Source organism: Marmota flaviventris, chromosome 9, assembly GCF_047511675.1.
Source record: "Marmota flaviventris isolate mMarFla1 chromosome 9, mMarFla1.hap1, whole genome shotgun sequence".
In the NCBI taxonomy this organism is placed as follows: domain Eukaryota; kingdom Metazoa; phylum Chordata; class Mammalia; order Rodentia; family Sciuridae; genus Marmota; species Marmota flaviventris.
This window is the reverse complement of record NC_092506.1, coordinates 9,587,087-9,603,990: the sequence shown is the minus strand read 5'-3', so window position 1 is coordinate 9,603,990 and position 16,904 is coordinate 9,587,087. Positions and strand designations below refer to the sequence as shown.

At 36.4% G+C, this 16,904-nt stretch overlaps 1 protein-coding gene across 1 annotated transcript in view; it reads left to right on the top strand.

The window, feature by feature from the left end:
• Positions 1-1,177: 1,177 nt before the first annotated feature.
• Positions 1,178-16,904, top strand: part of LOC114100048 (organic anion transporter 7-like) — a 52,831-nt gene continuing 37,104 nt past the window's right edge. The window contains exons 1-4 of the mRNA XM_027944653.2: positions 1,178-1,579; positions 2,230-2,333; positions 3,675-3,829; positions 3,929-4,097. Coding sequence (XP_027800454.1) covers positions 1,178-1,579; positions 2,230-2,333; positions 3,675-3,829; positions 3,929-4,097 — 830 coding nt within the window. The remainder of the gene's footprint in view (positions 1,580-2,229; positions 2,334-3,674; positions 3,830-3,928; positions 4,098-16,904) is intronic.

Here is a 16,904-nt window from a genome sequence, read left to right as displayed (position 1 = left end):
CATACATGCCATACGTTAAGGGCATGTGAGTGGCAGGCCACTCCCCTTGTGCTAGGCATGTGAGTGGCAGGCTGCTTACCCCATAGGTACAGCCCTGGGCATGAGGCTATGAATTGCCTTCCTTGCATTTACTCCATGGCCCACTCCTTGATTAGTCGCTGCAAGGATGGTTAGCAGACATTATATTGGTTACTGCCTGTATTCTGTTTGGCTACTGCCTGAGTATATATACATGGCAACTGCGCAATAAAATCAGACCTGCTTCCTGCTTAGTCTCCAGAGATCTTGATTAGTGATTTTGCAGCCACACTCTCCTTACCCTGTTTTGTGGACCTCCTTGCTGGATGAGAGAGAGCTCATGCAACAGGGATTATCGTGGAAGAGGCTGACAGTTGAATGCTTCCCATAAAGTTCTACAGAAATGTCAGCTCTCAAAACTTCTGTTTGAAATGAATGCCCCCAGTGATCTGCTTCTTCCATCCACACCCTACATTACCACCCAATAGCCATTCATTATTAATCCATCAAATGATTGAACCCACTGGTGAGGTAAGAGCACTCATAAACTCATCACAGCCCCTCTGAACGTTCCTTCATTGCCTAACATATGAGCTTTTCTGGAATATCTTGCATCCAAACCATAACACCTCACTGCATTAATTTAACTTGGGATGATTTCTACAACCTCTGTCAATCAAGGGTTAGTACTAAACAAACCAAAATTTCCTCTTTCCATGTCTCCTAGAAAAATCAAACAGATAATGTGTAGGCAAACTACATGTTCTCTAAAAAAATCACAAAGCATGTAACAGAGTTACTCTGGTTTGTTTTCAGAGTATTTGCAGATCAATGTCCAATATTAACTACATTCATTGCCCTCAACAAGAATCTTCACAAAGTAGATCATTAACATATTTAATTGCAGAAGGCACCTCAGCAAAATCTTTTTCTCTCAGCGATTGAAAGAAAACAGCCACTCAAATAACCTGAGGATGACTCGGGGATATTAGCTTCATGGAATTGCCTCAGAGGTGAAGAGGGGGCCATTAAGAAGGAAGTGAGGTCAGGGTCAACAGCCTTTGCTGTGTCACAGTGAGAGAGGATAAAACACTTTGTTCTTTGAACTCATCTAGATACAACCACTTTGCCTTCAGTTGGTGAGGGTCATTCAGCCACCATGGCCTTTCAGGACCTCCTGGATCAAGTTGGTGGTCTGGGGAGGTTCCAGATAATTCAGATGGCTTTTCTTCTTATCTACAATGCCATGGCACAGACTCATACTTTATTGGAGAATTTCACTGCAGTCATCCTTGGTCATCGCTGCTGGGTCCACATACTCGATAATGCCACTGTCTCTGACAATGACACTGGGACCCTCAGCCAAGAAGCCCTCCTGAGGATCTCCATCCCACTAGACTCAAACCTGAGACCAGACAAATGTCATCGCTTCATCCACCCACAATGGCAACTCCTTCATATGAATGGAACCTTCTCAAACATGAGTGAGGTGGACACGGAGCCCTGCATGGATGGGTGGGTATATGACCGGAGCTCGTTCCTCTCTACCATTGTGACTGAGGTAAAAGGCTTAATTTTCCAAATATTTGACTTGGGTGTGTGGAAACAATGAAAATAATGAACATGCTTTGAGCCTTTAATTGCTGTGCGGGTGCTGGTTATTCTTTGCCTTTTTCAGAAACTACTGATATTTTTATGCAATTCAGGGCACATACTTAGTGTAATGATAAAAAACAAATAGGAACCTACTGTCATGGCACTTTGATTCTTGTGAATATCACAGTTTAAGCAAGTAAATCATGTGTCTTGTTAAAAATGTGATGCTAAGTCAGTAACACCCTGCCTTGATTGCCAATTAAATATGTATGGTCAGTTGATCAAAATCCACATACCCGACTGAAATCTTAGAGTAATCATGTGGGAAAGTGTGCAGTGATATTCAACATTAAGTAAATTCTTCAAGGTCCTTGAATGATGGTGGTCTGTGGCCAGATTTGAGAACTTCTCAGTATGGGTTAAAAGTAATCATTAATGTAACCCATAGGTATAAGTCAGTCTTCCTAGATAAAATTATTTTACACAGAGAACAGGATGATATAATTGAAATGTTTTTGAAAACAGAAGCCACAAAAAGAAGACAGGGGCTTGACATAAAGAAAAGTACACATCATGTGAAGGTGTTTTTCTTATGCTGGTTTCCTTGTCTTCCAGTGGGATCTGGTATGTGAAACTCAGTCATTGAATTCAGTATCTAAATTCTTCTTCATGGCTGGAATGTTGATTGGAAACATTGTATATGGCACTTTGTCAGACAGGTGAGTGTCTCTGGTTCACAGATCTCTCTACCCATGGGTACTATCATCAGCTTATGAATCATTTATGCATGTGAAAAAATTATTACAAATTACACTACCCTGGTTGTCCTTTGTTCCCAGGGATCTACAAACACAAATGCAAAATATCATTCAGTGTGGTGAGTGATGTTTTTAAAAGATTGAGTCCTCAGTGTAGGAAATCAGTATAAGATTTGGAGCTGTTTTACCAGAGGGTTTGGAGAGAAGATGCCACCACATGGGGTTTTGAAAGATCACAAACAGTTAACAATGGGGACACAGAGGTGGATATGTCACCACATTGGATCCAGCCTGCTTTAATATGCAGGTAGGAAAAAGACATTGTCAGTGTCACACAGGGGCATCATGAAAATAAAATCTCAGTAGGTAAACTCAAAGGACTTCACTATTCTACTTTATCCTTAAAATGTTGAAGAATAAAAGAGTGAAGTCCCAACGAAGCAATAAAAAGTGTTTTTTATATACAATGGATCTTCAATGGAATATTGGATGATTTTTCTTCAGAATACATGGAAGCATCCCAACCTTTTCTTCTAAGTAAGGGTCATTATAGTATGTTACTTATGCATCCATAAATTCATATTTTACAAAATGAGATAGTTGGGTTTATGCACTTAATTTACATGTAATTTAAATGTGTTGTGTCCTTCTCTCCATTTGTGTACTTACCACTCTATTTTGGGAATACATACACATTTCTATTTGTACTTTTAGTTCACATTTCTAATTGCTACATAATGCTCCCCAGTGGAGATCCATAACAGTGTTCCTGAGCCACCTTTGGGAATGGGAAACCAGATTACCACCCAATGCTCACCATCCCAAACCTAAGAAAAGGTCAACTTTATATGTTCTTTTGCTGTGAAAAATACATGTTATATTTTTACAAATATGTTTTGTTTCCCAAGGTCAACAAATCCAAACTCGGCAGATAGAGACTCTTACCCAACCCATTAGCAACATTGATGTTCTGCTTCATAGCTGTTCCTAGAGTCTCAAGGGCTGACTTTAATACTTTATATAAAACGTTCACTCTCCACTATCATAAGTGTATGGCTCAGTGAAAGAAATATTTATGAGGTATTAATATTCCTAACACTGAAGCATGTCTTGTATAGCTTGAATTGGTGTTGAAGAAGTAGTTTTGGGGACAAGGTATCTATTTTAAAAGAAGAGAGTTGATTTGAGAATATCAGCTGTTGGTCCTTTATAGATATTTTACAGGTGTGAATTGTTTTCTTTGTGCTAATTTTTACCGCAGTTGTTATTGTTCCCACAATCTCATCTTTCCCTTTTCCATAGGTTTGGGAGGAGGTTACTTCTGACATGGTGTCTTCTCCAGCTGGCCATTGCTGACACCTGTGCTGCCTTTGTTCCCACTTTCCTGGTTTACTGCTCACTACGTCTCCTGGCTGGCATGTCCACCACGACCATCCTGACAAATTCTATTCTTCTCAGTAAGTCAACACTGACTTTTGGACATTTACTGATATTTGACTTTGACCTTAATATTCTACCTTTGCTTGAAGTAATTATTCAGTGATGTTTTCTTTCAGTTGTAGAATGGACAAGTCCCAAATATCAAGCTATGGGAACAACAATGGCAGTCTGTTCTGCTAGTTTTGGGCAGATCATATTGGGAAGCCTGGCTTTTGCTTTTCGAAACTGGCATACTCTCCAGCTGGTTGTGTCTGTACCGATGTTCTTCTTATTTATTTCCTCAAGGTATGAGCTCCCTTTTGTCTTTCTCTTCTAAAACCATGGGATGGGAATGTACATGGCATCAGGACATAAAAATTTATTTCTTCTTGGTTCTACACATGAGGATGTGCTCTCAGAACAGGTATCTTTGTACAATTTGAGAAGCAGGGCAAGTAGGATGGTCAGATGAAATTGAGGACATGGAATAATCTTTCAATTTATGATAAATAGTAAATATTTATTTATTTTTTTTTAAAAAGAGAGAGAGAAATTTTTAATATTTATTTTTTATTTTTTGGCAGACACAACATCTTTGTTTGTATGTGGTGCTGTGGATCGAACCCAGGCCACACACATGCCAGGCAAGCGTGCTACCACTTGAGCCACATCCCCAGCCCCTTAGTAAACATTTTTGAAAAATTTTATCCCAAACTTTGCAAGTGATATACTGAAAGTTATTCATTGTTTATGTGAATTTCTCTTTAACTGTTATATACTGTATTTACTAAGGAGGAAAATACAAGATATCCCATTATATTCATATCATAGATAAACAACAAATAATGTTTTAGGCATGGGATTCACTTTTTAGAATATGATACACTATTTGGAATTCAAATGAACTATGCTTACTCTAGTTATATTTACTAAAACAAGAACCATGAAAACAAAATATCAATGAATCCTTACATGAAGTTCTGGGTCTTTTAGCTTACCCTTGATGTAAGCCTTATTTTGTAATGTGTAGAAAAAATTATTGCAAACATATTGGCCTTTAGATATTGGTAAATTAGTAGAATCCAGAGTGTCAGAGCAGGTCCTAAAGGGTTTGCAGTAGCAAACTGAGGTAGGTGAAGGAGGAGAAAGAGCAGGGAGGCAACTCAGTGACTAACAACCAGGAGTAAACAAAAATGATCAGTTTTCAGGACAGAAAGAGAATTAATAAAGGCAGTGGAAGAGTCAGGAATGCAATCCCTCAGTGGCAGAAGGAAAGCATTTCTCAAGAAGCCAAAAGTCTTTCTACCACCTAGCTCAAGAAAAACAGACACTGACCAATATATCCACAATCAGAACAGATAATAAATTCAGGAAAGCTGAACTGTGTTTACTCAGGAGAATATTCTAGATGTGTCTGCCTGGAGAGTAAACCACCACTCCTCAAAAAGGTCTTGGAGCCTTCCAGCAGAGGTGTTTGGATTAGGGAAGCCCTGACATATTACATCCATTTTGATGTAATTATGCTAGCATGGAATATATCTCATTCTATTTAGGATCCCATTCTAGTGTATATACATGATGGTGGGATTAATTGTGATGTTTTCATATATGTACATGAAGGAACTTGTTAATTATCCTTCCTGATTCCCCAACTGGGAATTCCTGAATTTTATCCTTGTTTTTAGATAGCATTTTCTGTTTTATTTGTTTTCTTTCTCCCTCTTTTTTCTTCCTTTTTTGTCCTTTACTTGGTACACATGTATTTTGAATATCTGTGAGTGTCCATACTGAGAGCTGATTTGAGCATAAAAGAGAGAATGAGATTCAATGCGGGGTTAAACTCAGAGTGAACAATCAGTCTGCAGAGTGGAGAAGAAAGAAGAGGACTTCCCTTTGAAATTGACAGTATAATCTCTGAATGAAAAGTGTGACTGATGGGAGGGGACTGGAATAGATTATGATGAAACATAAAGTCCCATATCTTCAAGCCTAGGAGAGGCTGGATAATAGTGTGATGTTTTTACACACCTTTTCCTAGTACCTGTGCAGTAACTCTTGGAAAGAGGGATGTAATTTAATTCAAGTCAGTCTATAGACAAAGCAAGTGGAGGAGCTGGTCAGGAGACCTGGCAGACCTACATTCCCACCTGCAGACACAACAAAACCATTTGGAGAGTGAAAACTCTCTCACCCCTCTGCAAGGGGGCCAAGCAAGAAGCTAGCTCAATTTAGCATACAGACTAACCTAACAAGTTTGGCAGGTTTGGCTTAGTCCTGAAAACTACAAAGGGTGTAAAATCCATATAATAGAGATTTTCTTTTTTAAAGCTTTATTGGCTCTTTTTAGTTATATATGACAGTAAAATCCATTTTTATGTAATTTTGCTAGCATGGAATATATCTCATTCTATTTAGGATCCCATTTTAGTGTATATACATGATGGTGGGATTCACTATGATGTTTTCATATATGTACATGGAAAATTATGTCAGGTCCGTCCAATGTCTTTCCTTTTCCCATCTGCCTTGCTTTCCCTCTAATCCCCATTGTGAAATCTACTGAACATCTAGTCTTCCCCTTGTTTTTATTTTGGATTGGCTTCCCCATATTAGAGAAAGCATTTGATCTTTGGCTTTTGGAAATTGGCTTATTTCACTTATGATTGTTTCCAGATTAATCCATTTACTGGCAAATAGCATAAAGTCATTCTTCTTCATTACATTTGGAAATTTCTAAAATTAAAACACTGAATACAAAATACTCATTTCAAAAACTTCAAAAGAAGAAATCCAAACACTTTTATGAAAATTAGTGCCTTACCTTTACACATATACCTATACACAACATAATCTCTCATACACAATTTTGTTCTTGCCAGTCTTTACTTGAGCCCCATCTTGCACCCATTATACTCTCCCCATTTTAACTCTTGTCTTCCATCCCTTCTCCATACTTTCTTTCTTCTTTTCTCTTTCTTCTTTCTTATCCCATCTTCAAATTCAATTGAGTCTATAATTGTTACCATGAATATTTAGAGTTTATTCTGTATTACTTGTTGCACACATTCCTCCTGGGTTAATAGAGTTATAGAGGTCATTTTTAACTCCATATATAATGTGTGTGTTGATATATGGGTAACCCTTATGCTACCACTGTTACTTCTGGCATCGTTCCTTTCAAAGAGGCATTGGAAGTTGAAATTAACATTTTGATTATGCTGACATGATGTGTTGAAGCTAGGCTATCCCCCAGCACAGGGCTTATTATAAAGAGGTAACCACACTAAAGGACTCCTATTACCAAGGGAACCAATGTCGGGCTGGGGGACAAACCCAGGTTGCAACATGTCCGGCATGCCCCAGAAATATTCAGAATCAAATTGGTAGGAAAGTTGGTTTTATTCAAAGCCAGCTTTGAAGGAAGATAGAAAAAACTGTTTCAAAAGTTCATCTTTGAACTCTCTAAAGGTCAGCAAAGATGTTAAAGGATGAGTTGAAAGGAGTCAGGAGTCTAAATAGGTGGGCATGACTACAATTGGGGACTGAATGTAGAAAGGCCATATTCAAGAGTGCGGAGTGTATAAGAATTGTAGATAATGGGTTACCCAGTCCTATGTACAATTCTTGGGAGTCCCCTGAGGCTAAAACTCCCAGCAGAAATCAGTATCTATCTGGCTTTAGGTGTGTGTGATCTAATATCTTCACAGCAAGTACTATTATAGAGCTTGGGCCTTCCAAGAAACTTGGGCAACATGAAGACCCCCCTTCAAACTGAATTCTTGTGATCAAGTCAGGAAGATTTAAGATATGTCACTCAGAGTAAGCAGAATGACATTATTGAAGGGATAGGAAAGGGGAAACTCTCAAGGGAGAGAGTAGGTCCTCTGACACAGGAGAGGGACAACATGCCTCTCTTGCACTCCAGTTTTATTGGATATCTCAGAGAAGTTTCCAACAAATCCCTGGTCCATCACTTGATGGTTTATGGACAGCATCTGATATCAGACTTGGAAGTTCATACTGATGTGACAATTCTAGGTTACCTTGTCCCATGCTGACCAGTTCTAAGTGGATTCTGTTGTTTTAAAAAATTATTATTTGTTCTAATTTGTAATACATGACTGCAGAATGCATTTCAACTTATAGTGCACATATGAAGTACAATTTTTCATTTCTCTGGTTGTACACAAAATAGCCTCACACCATTCATGTTTTCATAAATGTACCTAAGGTAATGATGCCCATCTCATTACACAATCTTTTCTACCTCCATGCATCATCACCCTGTCTCTTCTTCCCTTTGCCATATGCAAAGTTTCTCCATTTCTCCCATGCTCTCCCTGGCCCCCACTATGGATAAACATCCACTTATCAGAGAAAACATTCAGCCTTTGGTTTTCTGGAATTGGCTAAATTCACTTAGAATGATATTCTCCAATTCCATTTATTAACATGCAAATGCTATGATTTTATTCTCTTTTAATGTTGAGTAATATTCTATTGTGTATATATACCAGTATCTTTATCCTTTCATGTATTGAAGGGTATCTAGATTGGTTCCACAATTTAGCTACTGTGAATTGTGCTACTATAAACACAGTAGTATGCTGTTTTTAAGTCTTTTGAGTACAAAAGGAGTAGGATAGCTGGGTAAAATGGTGGTTTCATTCCAAGTTTTCCAAGAAATCTCTAAACTTCTTTCCAGATTGGTTGCACCAATTTTCAGTCTTATCAGAAATGTATAAGTGCACCTTTTCCCCCACATTCTCACCAACAATTATTGTTGCTTGTATTCTTAATAACTGTTATTCTGACTGAAGTGAGTTGAAATCTTAGAATACTTTTTATTTGCATTTCTCTAATTGCTATATGTGTTGAACATTTTCTTCATATATTTGTTGATTGATTGTATATTATCTCCTGTGAAGCATCTGTTAAGTTCCTTAACCCATTTATTGTTTGGATTATTTGCTTTTTTGAAGTTTTTTGAGTTCTTTATATATCCTGAAGATTAGTGCTCCATCTGATGTGTGGGTGGTAAAAATTTGCTCCCTTTCTGTAGGTGCTCTATTCACCTCATTGATATTTTTTTCTTTATGAGAAAATGCTTTTCAGTTTTAATTCATCCCATTTATTGATTCTTGATTTTACTTCTTGTGCTTTCGGAGTCTTGTTAAGTAAATGAGGGCCTAATCCAAGATGATGAAGATTTGAGCCTACTTTTTCTTTTATTAGGTAGTATCTCTGGTCTAATTCTTAGGTCCTTGATCCACTTTGAGATAAGTATTGTGCATGGTGAGTGATAGGGGCTCAATTTTATTTTACTTCATATGGATTTCCAGTTTTCCCAGCACCGTTTGTTAAAGAGGCAACCCTTTCTCCAAATCATGCCTTTGGTATGAGATAACTGTATTTACATGGGTTTGTCTCTTTGTCCTCTAGTCTGTATCATTTGTCTACAAGTATAGTTTACTGTCAATACCACTTTTTGCTACTATTGCTCTGTAGTATAGTTTAAGGTCTGGTATTGTGATGCCACCTGCTTCAGTCTTTCTGCTAAATATTGCTTTGGCTAATTGGGTCTCTTATTTTTACAGATGAATTTCATGATTGCCTTTTCTATTTCTATGAGGATGTCATTGGGATTTTGATTGGAATTGCATTAAATCTGTATAGTGCTTTTGGTGGTACAGTCATTTTGATAATATTAACTTTGATTATCCTAGAACAAGGGAGATCTTTCTATTTTCTAAGGTCTCCTTTAATTACTTTCTGTAGCATTCTGCAGTTTTTATTGTAGAGTTCATTCATCTCTTTCATTGATTCCCAAGTATTTTAACTTTTTTCCGTGGCTATGTAAATGTGACAGTTCTAAATTTCTCTTTCAGATGTTTCATCACTGATGTACAGAAATGCATTTGATTTATGTGTGTTTATTTTATTTCCTGCTACTTTTCTTAATTCATTTATTAGTTCTAAAAGTTTTCTGGTGGAAATTTTTGGATTCTAAGTATAGATTCATGTCACAGTGCTAATTTGAGTTATTCTTTTCCTATCCGTACCCCTTTAATTTTTTTCATCTGTCCAATTGTTAAGTAAATTTCCACATTGTACTTTTTAAAGATCCAACAATATTCTGCCTTCCAGAGATGCAACTCATAGCAAAAGACATCCATGGACTTAAGGTGAAAATTTGGGAAAAAATATAGCACTCACATGGACTGTGTAAGCTAGCAGGGGTTTTCACCCTCATATCCAATAAAGTAGACTTCAAGCCAAAGTTAATGAAAATGAATTAAAAAAGGATATTTCATATCCAATAAAGTAGACTTCAAGCTAAAGTTAATGAAAATGAATAAAAAAGGATATTTCATACTTCTTAATGAAATCATACATGAACAAGACCTAACAATTATAAATATATATTCCCCCCAAAATAGTACATCTACATTCATAAAACAACTTCAAGAGCCAAATAGACCACAGCACAATACTACCCTGCATTCTATCAGATTATAGTGGAATGAAATTAGAAATCAATGATAAAATTTAAAAAATGGATGCTACTCAAACACCTGGAGACTAAATAATATGCTATTGAATGAACAATGGATTGCAGAAGACATCAGAGAGGAAATTTAAAAATTCTTAGAGGTAAATGAGAACACTAGTACAACATATCTAAATCTCTGGTATACTATGAAGGCAGTACTGAGAGGAAAGTTGATTGCATGGAGTTCATTTCTTCAAAGAAGAAAAAGTTAACAAATGAATGAGCTGACACTGCATCTCAAAGCCCTAGAAAATGAAGAACAAATCAACACCAGAAGTAATAGAAAACAGGAAAATTTTAAAATCATAGCTGAAATCAATGAAATTGAAACAAATAAATAATTGAAAAAATTGACAAAATAAGTAGTTGGTTCTTTGAAAAAATAAATAAAATTGATAAAATCTTAGCCATGCTAATGAAGAGAAAGATAGAGAAAACTAAAATTACTAAAATCTTTGATGGAAAAGGAAATATCATGATGAGCACTACAGAAGTACAAAAGATAATTAGAAATTATTTTGAAAATTTGTAGTCCAATAAAACAGAAATTATCAAAGACGTTGACAAATTTCTAGTCATATGATTCACACAAACTGAATTAGGATGATGTACACAATTTAAATTAATCAATTTTGAGCAATGAAATAGAAGATGCCATCAAAAGTCTACTAACAAGAAAAGCCCAAGACCATTTGGATTCACAGCTGAGTTCTAAAAGACCTTCAAAGAAGAGCTAATACCAATACTCCTCAAAATATTCCATGAAATAGAAAAAGAAAAAAAAAACACTTCCAAACTCATTCTATGAGGCCAATATTACCCTGATTCCAAAATGAGATAGACATATCAAATAAAGAAAACTTCATACCAGTATCTCTAATAAACATAGATGCAAAAATTCTCATACAATTCTTGCAAATTTGAATACAAAAGCATAGTAAAAAGATAGTGCAGCACAATCAAGTGGGATTCATCCCAGGGATGCAAGGTTGGTCCAACATATGGAAATCAATAAAAGTAATTCATCACATCAATAAACTTAAAGATAAGAATTATATGATCATCTCAATAGATGCACAAAAAGCATTTGACAAAATACAGCACCACTTTATATTCAAAACACTGGAAAAACTAGGGATAATAGAAAGGTATCTCAACATTGTAAAAGCTATCTATGCTAAGCCCAAGGCAAACATCATCTAAATGGAGAAAAATTCAAAGCATTCACCCTGAAAACTGGAACAGGACAGGGATGTCTTATTTCATCACTTTTATTTAACATAGTCATTGAAACTCTAATTGGATACTTATAATACATTCTTACAGATTTTAGGGTTAGAAGAAAGTATCCTTATCTTTAGGGTTTCAGAATCTGGTCACAAAAGTCTCCCTCTTCAGGGTAACTTGGGTTCCTCACATTGACATCATCTTGGGACTGCATTTCTCCTGCAGTTAACAGGTAGTTTGCTGAGGAATGTGACATATCCTGTCCACTTAGGCCAGATAGTGCTACAGATAAATTGCCTTTTGGAAAAGAAAGCAAGTCAGGGTGAGCACAGTGGGCCTTTTTATAGAAATATTCTCTTAACCTCAAGTTCCCACCATTTTCATCTGTCTGTCCCCTAACAGTACTACCAGGCAAAGCTCAGAGTTTGGAGCAGAGATAAACTCCAATCACTTCCTATTTTAAATTCTATGTCATATCCACCCTGGGAAAGCATTGACCTAATCTATCCAGACAAAATGCCACTGACAGTATTCTCTCTCTCTCTCAATTTGGTTCTACCTTATACTGGTGAAAAGAGACGATTAGAGCTATTTCACCCAGATTTTGTTCCAAGACAATCTAGCTGGCAGCTTGGTGAGTAACACAAAAAGGAAGATTTTATGTATTCCTTGCTTTTTGTAAGGGGGATATAGTTCAGGAAGTAATGGAAAGAAGGTCAGTCTGTCATAGGCAGAGAACATCTATCCTTGTCAAATTTTGATCCTCTCCACAGAGAATATTTCTTCAAGTTTCATGAGGATGTGTGTGTGTGTGTGTGTGTGTGTGTGTGTGTGTGTGTGTTATTTCTGCATTGGCCAATAAGTTTGTGAACATACACAGATATGCATATTTGCTTCTTTTTCCTTTTTCATGTTTATCATTTTTTAAAAAATATCCATTTGTTATTTTGCTTTGTTTTATTTTTTTGAGGATTAAGGTGTTTACTTGTTTCATTTGGTCTTTTTTGTTTTTGTTTCATTGTTACTCTTTGCTTTCTTGTCCATCTAATATCCAAATGCTCTTGCTCTATAGTATATTATTTGTTTTGCTCTTTCTTTTCAGTTTTTCTTTTCCACCTTTTTAGTCCTCACATGCTATCTCTCTTTCTTTGCTCTGTTCATGTACTGATTATTCCCAGCTTTCTTCTTACTCAATTTTATTTCCTTTTAATAAAATGTATTATTATCACATTTTAGAATTACTTAGTTTACATAATTTCCAAGTCTGCTATGATTTCTGTTGTGGTTATTAGTAGGATGGATGGCACAGATAATACTGGCTCTTTACTTTAATAGTACTTTAATATAAAGAATAACAGAGTGAAACCCTTGATCTGATAATTAGGTCCTAAGTACAAATGGCTGGGGGACAGGGACCTAGGTCTCACTCTTAAATATCTGCAGAGAAATAAAAAAGACTGTGGATGCCACACCTCCAAAGGGCCTCCATATAATTTTCCCATACCTTTTTAGAATACACAGAGTTGTTAAATCTAGAAAAAAAAATCATGGAGGTGTAACCCATGTACCCTGCTGTATACAACACCATTGCCAACTATAGAAGAATCTTCCTCTTGTGAGGCCTATAGAAAAGTGCAATTCTCAAGCCATGACACAATGCACACCATATAAAAGTACACAAATTACACCACTATAGAACTAGTAGGGATATTCTACTACAAAACTCTGGAAGCACATGGAAAAATTCACAACAACCTGATATTACAGAACCCTTTTTCAGGAGAATGCTGTGCTTTAAAAAGGCAAACACATAAGAGCATAAGAGAAGTCTATTTTAATAGATGCAAAAATCCAACACAGGATTACAAGAAATATTTAAAAATACAGGATAACAAGACACTGTTAGCATTCATAATTCACCAGAAAATGATCCCAAAGACATTGAAGTGAACAAAATACCAGGCAAATAATTCAAAAGAATAATTATAAAAATGATCAATGAATTATGCAAGAACACAGAAAAATAACTGAATGAATTGAGGAAAGCAGTAGAAGACATGAATGATAAATTTGGCAAAGAGATAGAGATATTTAAAAAGAACCAAACTGAAATCTTAGAAATGAAAGGCACCATAAATCATATAAAACATTCAGATGAAAGTCTCCTCAATGGAGTTGACTCTGTAGATGGCAGAATCTCAGAGCTGGAAGAGAAAGTGTCTGGCCTCAAACATAGATTTAGGGAAAATAAAATGGAACCATGAATAGAATGTACAAGAATTCTGAGACATTAAGAGAACAAATTTAAGACTTATTTGAATTGGGGAGTGTTTTGAGATGAAAGTTAATGACATGGAGAAACTCTTAAGGAAAACATTGACAGAAAAATTTCTAAATTGTGGAAATGAGTTGGACATTTATAACCCCAAATAGACAGGATCAAAATAGAATCTCTCCACAACATGTTATAATTAAAAGGCCTAAAATATAAAGAAAGAGTAGAATTTTCAAATCCTCAAGAGAAAAACCTCAGGTCACTTTCAATTTCTTAGCATAAAAGCTAATATCTAGAATGACTTTGAAAATTTCAAATAAAATACCTGTTCACCAAGATTGTTATGTCCTAAGAAAGCTATTATTCAGAATTTTTTTAAAATTAAAATCTTTCAAGATAAGCAGAAAATAATTCATAACTACCTAGAGAGAACTGCAAAAATTCTTAAATAGTACACAAAGAAGAAATCAGAAACAAACTCAAGAGCTCACAAATGGACAAATCTCATTTAAAGAACAATTAAGAAAATGAGAAGTGAGATCAAATTGCACATTAGAAAGAATGGCAGAGGTTAACAAAAATCTCCGTATAATATCATTGAATGTAAGAGATCTCAACTTTCTAAGTAAAAGACATATATTGGCAGGATGGTTTACAAGACAAGACCCATCTATATGTTGTTGGCAAGAGACTCATTTTATAGGAAAAGACAGCAATATGCTTAAAGAGAAAGGATGAAAGAGTATATTCCATTCAAATTGAGCTCCCAAACAAGTTGAAGTAGTAATGCTTATATCCAACAAATCAGAATTCAAGCAAAAATTATAGAAGAGAAAGAAGGTTACTTCATAGCTCTTTTTTTTCTTATTTAATTTTTTATTGTGGGTTGTTCAAAACATTACAAATTTCTTGACATATCATATTCGACACTTTGATTCAAGTGGGTTATGCACTCCCACCTTCACCCCATACACAGATTGCAGAATCACATCAGTTACACATCCATTGATTTACAAATTGCCATACTAGTGTCTGTTGTGCTCCGCTGCCTTTCCCATCCTCCACCCTCCCCCCTCCCCACCTCTCCCCTCCCCTCCCCTCCTCTCTCTCTACCTCCTCCACTGTATAACCCTGAGGGTCTCCTTCCATTACCATGCAATTTTCCTTCTCTCTCCCTTTCCCTCCCACCTCTCATCCCTGTTAAATGTTGATCTTCTTCTCCTGCTCTTCGTCCCTACTCTGTTCTTAGTTACTCTCCTTATATCAAAGAAGACAATTGGCATTTGTTTTTTAGGGATTGGCTAGCTTCACTTAGCATAATCTGCTCTAATGCCATCCATTTCCCTGTAAATTCTATGATTTTGTCATTTTTTAGTGCAGAGTAATACTCCATTGTGTATAAATGCCACATTTTTTTTATCCATTCGTCTATTGAAGGGCATCTAGGTTGGTTCCACAGTCTTGCTATTGTGAACTGTGCTGCTATGAACATCGATGTAGCAGTGTCCCTGTAGCATGCTCTTTTTAGGTCTTTAGGGAATAGACCAAGAAGGGGAATAGCTGGGTCAAATGGTGGCTCCATTCCCAGCTTTCCAAAAAATCTCCATACTGCTTTCCAAATTGGCTGCACCAATCTGCAGTCCCACCAGCAATGTACAAGTGTACCCTTTTCCCCACATCCTCGCCAGCACTTGTTGTTGTTTGACTTCCTAATGGCTGCCAATCTTACTGGAGTGAGATGGTATCTTAGGGTGGTTTTGATTTGCATTTCTCTGACAGCTAGAGATGGTGAGCATTTTTTCATGTACTTGTTGATTGACTGTATGTCCTCCTCTGAGAAGTGTCTGTTCAGGTCCTTGGCCCATTTGTTGATTGGGTTGTTTGTTCTCTTATTGTCTAATTTTTTGAGTTCTTTGTATACTCTGGATATTAGGGCTCTATCTGAAGTGTGAGGAGTAAAGATTTGTTCCCAGGGTGTAGGCTCCCTATTTACCTCTCTTATTGTTTCTTTTGCTGAGAAAAAACTTTTTAGTTTGAGTAAGTCCCATTTGTTGATTCTAGTTATTAACTTTTGTGCTATGGGTGTCCTATTGAGGAATTTGGAGCCCGACCCCACCGACTGTAGATCATAGCCAACTTTTTCTTCTATCAGACGGCGCGTCTCTGATTTGATATCAAGCTCCTTGATCCATTTTGAATTCACTTTTGTGCATGGTGAGAGAAAGGGGTTCAGTTTCATTTTGTTGCATATGGATTTCCAGTTTTCCCAGCACCATTTGTTGAAGATGCTATCCTTCCTCCATTGCATGCTTTTAGCCCCTTAATCAAATATAAGATAGTTGTAGTTTTGTGGATTGGTTTCTGTGCCCTCTATTCTGTACCATTGGTCCACCCGCCTGTTTTGGTACCAGTACCATGCTGTTTTTGTTACTATTGCTCTGTAGTATAGTTTGAAGTCTGGTATCGCTATACCGCCTGATTCACACTTCCTGCTTAGCATTGTTTTTGCTATTCTGGGTCTTTTATTTTTCCATATGAATTTCATGATTGCTTTCTCTATTTCTACAAGAAATGCTGTTGGGATTTTGATTGGCATTGCATTAAACCTATAGAGAACTTTTGGTAATATCGCCATTTTGATGATGTTAGTTCTGCCTATCCATGAACAGGGTATATTTTTCCATCTTCTAAGATCTTCTTCTATTTCTCTCTTTAGGGTTCTGTAGTTTTCATTGTATAAGACTTTCACCTCTTTTGTTAGGTTGATTCCCAAGTATTTTATTTTTTTTGAAGATATTTTGAATGGAGTGGTTGTCCTCATTTCCATTTCAGAGGATTTGTCGCTGATATACAGGAATGCCTTTGATTTATGCGTGTTGATTTTATATCCTGCCACTTTGCTGAATTCATTTATTAGCTCTAATAGTTTCTTTGTAGAGCCTTTTGGGTCTGCTAGGTATAGAATCATATCATCTGCAAATAGTGATAATTTAAGTTCTTCTTTTCCTATTTTTATGCCTTTAATTTCTTTCGTCTGTCTAATTGCTCTGGCCAGCGT